At 36.3% G+C, this 12,601-nt stretch overlaps 1 protein-coding gene across 1 annotated transcript in view; it reads right to left on the bottom strand.

Moving 5' to 3' along the window:
• Positions 1–1,856: 1,856 nt before the first annotated feature.
• The window catches only part of PPIH (peptidylprolyl isomerase H), a 49,145-nt gene continuing 38,400 nt past the window's right edge, over positions 1,857–12,601 (bottom strand). Inside the window, exons 6-10 of the mRNA XM_063436957.1 lie at positions 12,432–12,524; positions 10,346–10,433; positions 6,067–6,107; positions 4,061–4,135; positions 1,857–1,981 (exon numbers count right to left, since the gene is read on the bottom strand). Coding sequence (XP_063293027.1) covers positions 4,067–4,135; positions 6,067–6,107; positions 10,346–10,433; positions 12,432–12,524 — 291 coding nt within the window. The 3' untranslated portion in view covers positions 1,857–1,981; positions 4,061–4,066. The remainder of the gene's footprint in view (positions 1,982–4,060; positions 4,136–6,066; positions 6,108–10,345; positions 10,434–12,431; positions 12,525–12,601) is intronic.

Raw genomic sequence — 12,601 nt, 5'->3', positions numbered from 1 at the left:
TCACATTGAGGGTTGACTCCACCTCTACCAGAGGCGCTTCTGGGTCGTTAGGCGACTTTTGTTCGCCAGACTCTGGATGTCCTCAAGCTCTGCATGAGTACATCCAGCGTCAGCAAAAACATCATAGAAAAGCATTATTACAATGCAATGGGGCAGTCCTAATGCGAGGGTGGCGCTTGGTGTGCATGTGGACTAGGTCCCCATCTGCTGACATCAGGGGAGGAGACTGACCCAGGATTACCTGGATTCAGGTTAGTGACGGGGGGCGGGAGGGGAGGGCTTTGTGAGCGAGGGGGGCACTACAGGGCTAGGAATACAACTTTGTGATCCTAGCACTATAGTTTCCCTGTAGTCAATTAACTCTGGCTTTCTTTCGGACTACATTTCTCATGATACTCTGTAAGACGCCTATGGAAACGCAGACCACAACATGCAGGACACAAAATGCTGTCCTGGAGACTTCTGTAAAAATGGTGTGATTTCTTCTTTTTTTTTTTTTAACCAACTTACATTGGGAGAGGGTTTCAGACCACTCCTGGAACCATAACCACTATATGCTGCACTGGCTATAATGCTTATGAGTTAAAAGTAACACCAAAGTAACACACCCAACTATAAGTCTACAGACAGACACGGACTGTACCGTCGGATAGAAATCCTTCACATATACTCTCTTTGCTTTTCTATATGCAAAATATAGTCGAGGAGCTGTTTAAAAAAGAAAAAGAATTACATGTTTGTTTCGGTTTACTATTCTGGAGATAACTACTTATGACAATCAGTGTGAAATCTAATACATGTGATATCATTTAATCTATGGCCATACCATGTCCTTAATTGGTTAACAAAACTTTTTTTCTGAAATTATCACACACGAAAAAAACAGATCTTAAATATTTGTTATAAAACCTGTCTCTATGATGTATTTAGTTGTTGTTTCTTTATTTCTTTAAGAACCATAATTGGATAATCATATCTGTTGATGCTGTACAAGTCTGGCTTGGCACTTGAAAAAGCCTACCTACTAGGTGAAATAAGTTGTGCACTATTTTGTTATTACTATTGTTATAATAAAGTTTACACTATATTAAACGTTTGGACCTTCCCGATTTCCTTGATGGTGGAACATCACTTTCCTTGGTGGGGAACATACCACCAAAGCAATTGGAGTGAGTAAAACCATTGTTGTGCTCTTCAAAAAATAGAGTACATCTCCTAATGTTTTATGCCTTTTTAATCCACACAGTGTGCAATATATATTATATTCTGGTTTTATACCCACGGCGAGCATTTTATCTACCTATTTATCCAAGAGAGGATTCTGCACATAAATCCCAGATTGGGAATCATTCCACTGCAGGCCTTATATAAGGAACCATCTAAAGGCTCCCAGAAATGTGAGTGTGCACTTATATAGTATTTATTTTGGTTTACTGACATACTACACTATTTTTGTATTTTTATTCTGTTTGTGTTACATAGCCATACTACACTTCGTTGGATCAAGACCTCAGACCTATATTCTAAGGCAGGGATTGTACTGCCCTGGCGCTACATCTGGAGCTAAGAGATAGCTCCTTATGCTGTTAGTAAATCATTCTCCCCCCCCCCCTTAATCTGAAGTCTTGACATACTGCACTATATTTGTCCTCTTTTTCCTCTGTATATCATCCTGAATTTGAGGACTTGTCCAAAATGCTGCTCCCAAATCTCACCGTCTGAATTTTTTTTAAAGATCATTTAATTTTCAAGGTTATTATTCTTCTTCAATTGACAAATTAGATGACTTGTACCTAATGGGAAAATAGTGGCTTACATCTGGAGAAACAACAAGATAAACACAAAAACAATGAATGTAACCAAATGTTGTTTATTAAAAAATATTTGTAACAAAAAAAACACAACTCTCAAAGAATAAACATTGTGATCACTGTACAGTCACCGATGTGTACATTTCAGGCTCCCGGATATCAGCATGCAGCTGTTTAAAAGAAAAATATATATATTATTTGAAGCAGTTTTAGTTCCAAACGGAGAAAGACACAAACTAAGTCTCGCAAGCAGTTTAAAGACTGAATGCAATACAAATTACAAATACACTACAGTACATCAAAGAATGATTTGATATTGCACAACGTGCAGAAATATTTTGAGATATATTTCAATGTCAAGACAATACGAATAAAATAATTATTTAAAGTTGCATTACTTTAGTAGAAATTCCAGTAAATGTATAGATATTAAGCACTCATGGGATATGATCAGAACCCATGTCTCTGAATGAGAGGTTCTTGATTGGCTGAGCCTCTTCCCGGTGTGACGGACCGGCCTGAACCTGTAGATTGCTACTCTGAGCTGTGCAGTTTCAGGATATTAAAAGATATTTTTACATTAATGTTTTTTTTGCAGTGCTTATGAGATAACAACATGTGTGGGGTACCCCAACAGCAATCCTCACGCTTTGTATAAACATTTGTAACAGTATGGGGTATGTTGGTGCATGCACAATTTTATAATTAATATGTAGTTTGGTATCTCTTTCCTATCAAGCAGTAGTATAACACACGTATATCATATAAGGTAGGTAAAGTTTGGTTGGAGCTGCCTGTGTTTAATTTAAACGTTACGTTACATGCTAGTCATGGCACTCCTGCAGTTGCTTACATGGGTATTGGACAATTGCTTGTTAAGTGCAGCGCGGTAGGCGTCATTTAAACGTTACAAGCTATACACGAGGGTACAAAGTAGTATGGTGGAGTAATTATTCCATTAATGTTTTTACACATTATCTATATAATAATGCATGAATAAGGGCCTTTTAATTATTAAAATAATAGCTCCAAATGAAATATATAATGTATCTTTACCTGAAATTATATAATCATTGCTTTAAGAGCTATTCTCCATTATGATAAACCTGTCATCATTTTGAAATCAATATTAGTTTAAACATTATTCCAAACAAATTAACATTACTAATATTAAGCTAGTGTACATTTAGCTGTAATTACTGGCAGATGTTCCGTGTGGAGGCGGCCATATTGGAATTGCGTCACAAGAGATCATTGTAGGACAAGAGTCAGCCCTTGGTATGGCACGCAAGGCTACTAGACTCAAAAGACCCACTCAGTAGATCAGAGGATCTCCTCAGCATACCCAGAGGGAACCTCTGCAAGCACAAGGGAGCATGTGGTCTGCACCTATAGCAGATGAAGACCACAGTATATTTTCCTACAAGCAAAAGTCAATAGGGAAATAAAAACACAAGTGGTTGGCAGAGCATGATAAGAATTTTAGCCCTTAATAGCTTTAGTAGGCAACTCAAAATTTTAACAGATACATAAAAAAGGATAGCTAATAAGGCACTTGCACTAACACAGCCCTATAGTAGGATTATGTTTTTTCCATGTGAATCAGTAACTTTCAATACAACCGTCCATCTTCATGAGAATCTTTAGAAAAGAGATTTGCCATCAATGCGCCTTTATGAAAAGCATTTAATTGAACAGTGCCCAGAACTAACAAGGAACAAGTAAGCGCTGGGCAAAAAGGGGTCGGGTCTCCATTAGCTACAAATTTAAGTAATGTAGCTAATGAAAGATAGGTTTATACGGTTAAGAAATATTTCTGAAAATTTTTGTAAAAAGCATACTTTTTTCCAAATATTAATTATATGCATTAAAATACACACATTTTTGGACATAGACAGGGTTATTCTCTAGACTAAGAATTCAAAGTTAATTTCAAATTTAAGGTGAAAGAAGCTGAACTTGATATATTTTCTAAGTCAGCTATGCTTTCCGATTGGCTACGTGTGACCTTAAATTTGAAATTCACTTTGATTCTCACTTTACTGAGTTGCCCTTAACCCCTTAAGGACACATGACGTGTCTGACACGTCATGATTCCCTTTTATTCCAGAAGTTTGGTCCTTAAGGGGTTAAATGGAAACAGAGGCAACACAGAAAGATCTAAAGGCAGAATACACAACAAACCAACATCTTGAAAAGAATGTGGGAGTCTATTTGGCATAGTGACCATCGTTAATACGGTTACTCACCTCGATTTACATTTCGCCACACTGAGCAATAATAACTGGGAGCTTGGGCTTATTGTTGGGACCTGTAGGTACATTCTGAAATGTGGAGATCAAATGTTGAAATTGAAAGCCATAGATAGGTTTACAATACATAACATTTACAAAAAAATTAAAATTTTTACTACCTTGCATAAAAGGGATAAGCAACGCTTTCTCTAAATGCTTATAATCAAATACATTGTGTTGGTTCAGATCTGGCCATAGTCTTGTCATCATTCAACATTCTCTTAAAGGGACACTCTGGGGCAATGTCAAACACCTGCTTTTATTAGCTTTTTGTTTGCATTTGACCCCTTTCTGACAGCCATCTTTATGCACCTGCAGTCAGATTGTCAATTATCTCACCCAGTGCACAATCAACGGACAGAAAAGTGCATAAAGATGGCTGTCAGAAAAAATGGAAGTGAGAAAAGTAGGCAATTGAGTTCTTCATAAATGTCAATGTATATTTAAAAATTAAAAAAAATTAGATGGTATATTATAATAAACATTATTTTAAATACAAAAAAAATAATTAAATCACAAAAGTGTTCCTTTAAGTACAGTAATTGACAAAGTATAACAAACTCAGGCAGCGTGCATTGTAAGTCAACAACGTAAATAACTTTGCACATGGTTACTACTGTAAAATGAATCACGCCAAGATAAAAAGCGATGTCAGACTTGACAAAGACCACACTTTGAGGCTGAAACGATGTTTTTTTGTATCTAGTTATTCCAATTAAAGATTGCCTTACATCTATCTATCGTGGAATGCATTAACCTTATTGTCGTTTTATTCAGCATGTATGAGATTGGCCACATCCGGTCATTGAATGACTAGAATTAACAGAATCCTCTGTATTCACTACCACTCTGTGGACATTGCTGGCATCAAATAAGGTGTGATATGGGACCACTAGTGCATCCCCTGGATTTGGGCAAGGTGGATAAAAAAATAAAAAATAATAATAATAATACAAATCTATATTTTTGAATGAAAACTTTATCTAAGGATAGCCTTCTATTTAAGATACATTATGACGTTCTGCTCCATAAATCCAATAGGCATGTAGAGAACAAGCACATATGGGGACACAATAGTTAAATACCACTTATAGATTGAAAAATATTTATTGAATTGTGCAACTAATATGATGCATTACATGGGGTGATTTTTACATTAGGCTTTATTGTGCTTATACCACACTTTGTCTGTAGAGAGAGTTTTTTCACTGTGAGAAGCAGCATGCCTTTTTACCTCTTTTCAACAGCCTTGCCAAATATTCAGTCACACATACAAACCAAACACTGCTGACTGATGGCACTGCACTCTTCCAAAGCCACATGGAGGAAGGAATATTGCCTTTAAGCAAAACAAACAAATGCCCTCCCTTGGTACACAGAGCAATATGGAAGAAGTGTAACGAATTTACCTGTACAAGGTGCTTCATGGCACCAGGCACGTGATTTGTAAAAGTAAGGATTATTGAGTGAAAGTACGGAGCTATGCTTTACAGAAACAACCGAGTCTTTGAACTGATTAATGTTTTATTGTAGACACCAGCAGGCAATAAACAGAATTTCTTCTTTTTTTTTTTATCAGTCATGAATTGGGTGTGCCCAAGACATTTTTTTGTTCCACACCCAGGACATGTTAAGAGCAAGAAAACGTGTTTGCAGAGACTGCAGGGATTTGTTCACTAAACAGTGAGTTGTGGTAAAGCTGGAAGCCAATTTTGTAAAATATGGTTTAAAATAGGCAAGCTGGGATATTTTTTTTTTCCATTGGGATTAGTTTTCCTTATATCGGATGTTCTAGCCCTTGCAGATGTGAGTTGTCCTATATTTCACATAATTCTCTGCGAGTCACCAAAGAATTATGGGAAATGTTCAACAGCAGCAAGAAGGATAAAATGGATTTAAAATGGATCATGGTATTATCACCAGTACATTATATGACGTTAGACTGAAAACAACTGAATTACCTCAATTTTTCTCATGACTAGAAGTCCATCAATAACTTTGCCTAAGAACACAAATATAGCCATAATCAGATAATTTGCAAAAATGCTTTTACACAGCATTGTAACACAATTGCAAAACAACAAAATACGTTTTCCCACACATGGCGGTGATTCTTAACCTTTGTTAACAAGGACCCAAATTGTGTACGCTGTATTATTTTGCCATTTCAGTCTTCAATTGTAAAGTTCACTCCATGACTAAATACTAAAATGCATTAAAAAAAAAATCCCTTTCATTAGACATTTTGCATTGCAGCTCCAAAGTGGTCTCCGGTGAAATGGGAAAATCATAGCATTCTGCAATAAACATACTGTGGGTACTAGTCTAGGACTTGATTACACAATGTGCTTTCTCCAGCCAATCGGGATCCAGTTTTGGGTTCTGTCTTAAGAGAGTTAAGAACCTCAGTTCCATGTCATTTATATGCTGTGTAGCAGTTATAAAATGTACATTTTGTTTTATTGATGTAATAAACATGATTGCAATTAGACAGTCATGTGAGTGCTACCTCTCAGACAGACTACATTGGAGCTTTGTGAAGGCGATAATGGAGCAATTAAAATCCACAGGGAGGTTTTGGACTAGGGACTATGATTTTCAATAAGTTACGATAATACTGTCAGATGTAATGGGAGTAGCTTTTCTTAGCTATGTGAAAAAATACATTAATGATCTTTAATAATAAAAGCACAACTGAAAACAGCTATCATAAACTTAACATTCTATTAAAAATGACTCACGTAAGTGTCAAGCAATTTGTGCACCTTGCTATTTTGTCCTTTTTTGTATTTCTGTACTTTATTAACACATTGATTAAAGGAACATTGTATCTGAACATGTGGTTTTTGTCTGCCCTGCGTCTCCAAAAGTAATCTTGTTTTGTTAGTACTTGGGATGCTGATGCCAGATGCAAATTAGAATCATTCTGAAAGACAGCCAGTAGAGGCATAGGAACTGCTAAATGTAAACATTGCAGATTCTATTAACCCCTTCAGGAGTCAATAGTACACGTTCTAATCAAAACAAAACGTAAACAAAAACTGGAATTTGCGCTATATGTCTGTTCACCCGTAGTTTCCAACTTTCAAATTATATGCACCCACACTTATTATATATCATTTTATTCAAGAGAAACATGGCTTTAATTTCACATGAACTATTCATATATGAAACATAATTAATTATGAATAAAATAAAAAAAAACTGAGAAATTACATTAAAAAAATATATAATTTGTAGTTCCGCCTCACATTTTAGCTGTAAATGTCATAATACTGTTAGCTTTTACTGCAAAAAAGCACATATTTGGATTCAGCAAAGTCTCACAAGTACAATAGATTTTATGGTGTTTTGGAAAGTTACAGGGTCAAATATAGCGCATTCCATTTTTCAGGTTTTTCACATTAAAATTTGCTAGATTAGTAATGTTACCTTTGAGACCGTGTGGTAGCCCAGGAATAAGAATTACCCCCCATGATGGCATACTATTTGCAAAAGTAGACTACCCTAGGTATTGCAAGTGGGGTATATGTCCAGTCTTTTGTAGTAGCCACTTAGTCACAAACACTGGCCAAAGTTAGCATTCATATTGGTTTTTGTGTGAAAAAAGCAAAAAACAAATATTTGGCCAGTGTTTGTGACTAAGTGGCTACTAAAATTGACTGAAAATACCCCATTTGCAATACCTTGGGTTGTCTACTTTTGCAAATGGTATGCCATCATGAGGGTAATTCTCATTCCTGGGCTACCATACGGACTCAAAAGGCAACATACCCAATCTGGCAAATTTCAATGTGAAAAGAATGAAATGCAAGCCTTATATTTGACTCTCTAACTTTCCAAAACACCATCAAAACTGTACATGGGGGGTACTGTTATACTTGGGAGACTTCACCGAACACACAAATAAGTGTTTTAAAACAGTAAAACATATTACAAAAATAATATTGTCAGTAAAAGTGCAGTTCATCTGTGAAAAATGCAAAAAGCGTCACTTTTACTAAAAATATAATTGTTGTAATACAAGTTACAATTTTAAATACTAATGTTTGTGTTCAGCGAAGTCTCCCTAGTAAAACAGTACCCCCATGTACAGGTTTTATGGTGTATTGGAAAGTTACAGGGTTAAATAGAGTGCTAGCAATTCAAATTCTCTGCACTTTCTGCCTGGGTTGTCAGGCATGTCAATCAAATTTTAACTAATTAAATCACATAATTATGTTAAAATATTACTTAAATATACACATAGAATTTTAATATATATACATATATATGTATTTAAAGTCTACGTGTACACTTATGTAGTTATTTATGTAATTATATATATTTATGTGTGTATATATATATATTTGCGGTTATTTGTATTTTATAGATAGATATATATAGAATGTCATTCTCAGTGTATTTTGTTACCTATAAATAAATATATATATATATATATATATATATATGTATGTATTAATAACAAAATACAGTTAGAATGAAATTACATATGTATATAATTTTTTTAAATAAAAAAAAATATATATTTTTTTATTTTATTTATTTATTATTGTAATTATACGTGTATATATAAATATAAAATATAAATAGATATTTTATATATATATATATATATATACACACAGTCATTCTAAGTGTATTTTAATACTAATATATATATATATATATACTTATATTAACATTAAAATACACTATGTATGACGGTACATATATATAAGATGTATATATAATATATATATATATATATTTTTTTTTTTATATTTATATAGAAATAATTAATTTTAAACATGTTTAATAATATTTTTATTATTCTTACCACCAGCAGGGGGACTGTCTGACATTTCAGACAGTCCCCCTGCTGGCAGATCTACAGCCAGCTATAGGGGGCCATGTGATCGCTCTTTAAGAGCGATCACATGGCCCCCGGGGGCCTGATTTGCTGTCAGGCAGTCCTTCCGAATAGGATCGCGGCGGAGGTAAGTAAATTTCACCTCCTGGGGGCTTAAGCCGTAACGGCATTAAAACCCATTTAAATGGGGACAGCATAGAACGCCGTAACGGCGTTAAGGGGTTAAACTGCACTGTTTTCAATTGCAAGTAGCATTTATGCCCCATAATCTCTTCATTAGAGGGTTACTCCAAGTACCACGGCCAATTCAGTGATTTAAAGTGGTCATGGTGCTTGGAGCCTGCATGTGCAGCACTTCGCTATGAAATGCTACTCACAGATATTTTAACCCCTTTGCTGCCAGAGGTGTAACTCCATCATTGAAGAGTCAATTCAATGCATACAGGACCTGCTTGCGGGAAGGTTACAACGGCACCTTGGCCGAGCACTCTTTACCGCCATGTTCTCCTCCTACATCCCTCCCCTGCAGCTATGGGGAGTGATGTCATTGGAGGAGGATCAGGGAGAATTGCCTTGCACTCTAGAACACTCTAGAGGTAAGTTTATGTTTTTTAATTTGTTGGGGGAGCAGGATAGGAAAGGTTACCCTAACCAAAACCAGTGTTTTATTAAAAAACAGTTTTTTGGTTGGAGTAACCCTTAAAGATCATTAAGTGATCTTGGTGCTTACAGCGTCTGTTTATGTTATAGTTATTGATGTATAATACATCCTAGTAGAAAAGTCATCTTTTTATTCCTACAGGGCAATTGAAACTCATTTTTCATGGAGAACAACAAATGTCAATCACAAATTTGTTTTGGAGTTATTAAAGGACCACTATAGTGCCAGGAAAACATACTCGTTTTCCTGGCTCTATAGCGTCCTTGGGTCCCCCTCACCCTCTGGGCACCCCTCCCCCATTAAGCTGAAGTGGTCTGGGTGCCTATAGTGGTCCTTTAACTAAATAAAGTGAGGACACAAGAATGGTTTTTCGGTCAAAACTGCAGAGAGGGGGAAATCTTACAACTTCACTTTTTTTTTTTTTTTTTAATCATTCAAGGTTTACTAGCAATGTAGCACGATACAGTGCATAACAACATGGCCCATGTAGGTAGAAAAGAACGGTATGGAGCTTGTTACATCGCTATGACAGGAATAACAATATGAATACTGAATAAACACAATTTAACTATTTTGATCTAAAAGCTGCAATTCAGTTTCCATAACGGACATGATTATACTAACTGGTGATGCCTATATCATGGAAGACAAAATAAACAAAATAAGGAATATTTAAAAAAGAAGTAAAATTACAATATATCTAATCTGTTTCATGGCAAACTCTCACCAAAAACCACATGCTTCCCATCCAACCAATCGCATTTCGAGCATGTGATAAAAAACTGACAGCCGTTTGTTCCTGGACCACTGTTAGCCTGCAGAGTAAAACAAAACACACTTTTTTTTTCTTTTAATAAAAGGACGTGAAATAAATTGAAGAAATGGTTTCAAAGCAAGTTGAACTGTCATAGCGATAAGATCTTTAAATACACTATTTCAAAACGGAATGTTCCTCCATGATGTTCAAAGAAAAGATTGTGATGATGGCAACGAATATTTCTGCTCCTCCTGGGGTTAATGAGACACAATGCGTAGGAGTGTCACAAACCAGACTTTAAATCATAAAGGTCATCTGAGTAACAGAAATGCAATGGCAAAAATGCATTAGTATGCATGAAACCAGCACTGGGAGCTGCTGCAGAGCCTGTGCCTTTAAGTTGCTTATTGCTTTTTCATCACAGCAGGTGGTCTGGTAGCAGAGAACAGGCCACCTATTGTGAGCTAGGAAAGATGATTGTATTTTTAAAGGTTCTCATTACTTAATGTTTATGTGCATGCCTGTAAGAAACTCCAATTGCCTTTTAATAAAAGTTTTTTTTCATTTATAGCATTTCATTGAACACATTCTGTGCCCGTGCAAGACCTACATAAGCCGAAAGAAACACAGTACGCTACTTTAAAGCAAACGTCCAAGTTCACATTATATGAACTGTACAACCTGAACAATTAAAGGCTCATTTATTAATAGTGGGGTTTATTCGCTGAATAGTAGATTGCTGTGAGCTGGAAACCAAACTGTAGATTCAGACTAAAGTAGTCAAGCTGTGACTAAAATGGAGTTGGGGAGTTTTATCCAAATCGATTATTATGACCTGGAATTTGAAATTCATTTTTTACTTTACAATAATACATTGTTTAATAAATAACTCCCAATAAGTGGTGTATAATGTCAGAAAAAAATGTCAAACACTATATAATATGGAAAAAGCAGAACTGGAGAATTTTTACAACTCTGCCATTTTAAGCCTACATTTTGCCTACTATTTTATTATTTATGTGTCACTTAAGAATGACCTGAAAAAAAGCTAACCTTAGAATGAAAGAAGTCTGAGATTCAGGGGTACATACCTTTAGTCAGCAAAATAATTCTCCCTACTCTGCCACAAATATCTGTTTCTATGGAACACACTTGAGATTTGGTAATGGTGTACATAAGTTATGGTTAAAGGACCACTATAGGCACCCAGACCACTTCAGCCTAATGAAGTGGTTCTGGGTGCCAGGTCCAGCTAGGATTAACCCTTTTTGCTGTAAACATAGCAGTTTCAGAGAAACTACTATGTTTACAAATGGGTTAATCCAGCCTCTAGTGGCTGTCTTATTGACAGGCGCTAGAGGCGCTTCCGCGCTTCTCACTGTGATTTTCACGGTGAGAAGACGCCAGCGTCCATAGGAAAGCATTGATAATGCTTTCCTATGAGACTGGCTGAATGTGCGCATGCGCATTCAGCCGATGACGGAAGAAGAGGGAGGAGAGTCCCAACGCCAAGGGAGCCCGGCGCTGGAAAAAAGGTAAGAGATTAACCCCTTCCTCCCACTTCAGCGCCACGGGAGTGGGACCCTGAGGGTGGGAGCACCCTCAGGGCACTATAGTGCCAGGAAAACGAGTTTTTTTTCCTGGCACTATAGTGGTCCTTTAACATCCAGCATTTCAGGTAGTATGGACAGACAACGTGGGAAATGGAGTTCACAGATATCTGACATGTCAAGGTTAGACATCACAGTTCTACAGTAGTTGGTCCTTGTCTTTCTGCCTAGCTTGCTGTTAAATACAGGTTATATGCAAGGCAGCTTGAGTGGTGTGCCGCAGTACTACCATAAAATACCGGGATAAATCATATAGCTTCTTGGCAGTAATTCATTCCTGACAAAATTTTCTTTCAAAGCATTGAGTACAGACCCTGTGGGTACTTGAGACCCATCCGACTGACTACGGGTCATGAGAAATTTTCATCTTAACAACAGGAGAAGCAAAGATTCTAATAGTCATCTTGCTAACACTATATAAAAGCCAGGAGAACCTATGTACTTACCATAGAGAGAAGACCAGGGGCAGAATGCTTTAGTTTGAAGTTTTCATCCGCGAATGGACCTCTGTATATGCTTGCAACCCCTGTGCCATCTCCCTACAGAGAAACCAGCAACAATTCTGTTATTGCAAAAACTATTTCAGTGAAGGCAAAATTAGATTCAGAAACCTAAT

The sequence above is a fragment of the Pelobates fuscus genome, chromosome 11 (assembly GCF_036172605.1).
Source record: "Pelobates fuscus isolate aPelFus1 chromosome 11, aPelFus1.pri, whole genome shotgun sequence".
NCBI classification, from domain to species: Eukaryota; Metazoa; Chordata; class Amphibia; order Anura; family Pelobatidae; genus Pelobates; species Pelobates fuscus.
Note: the sequence above shows the minus strand (reverse complement) of the source record. Positions and strands in the feature narration are given on the sequence as shown.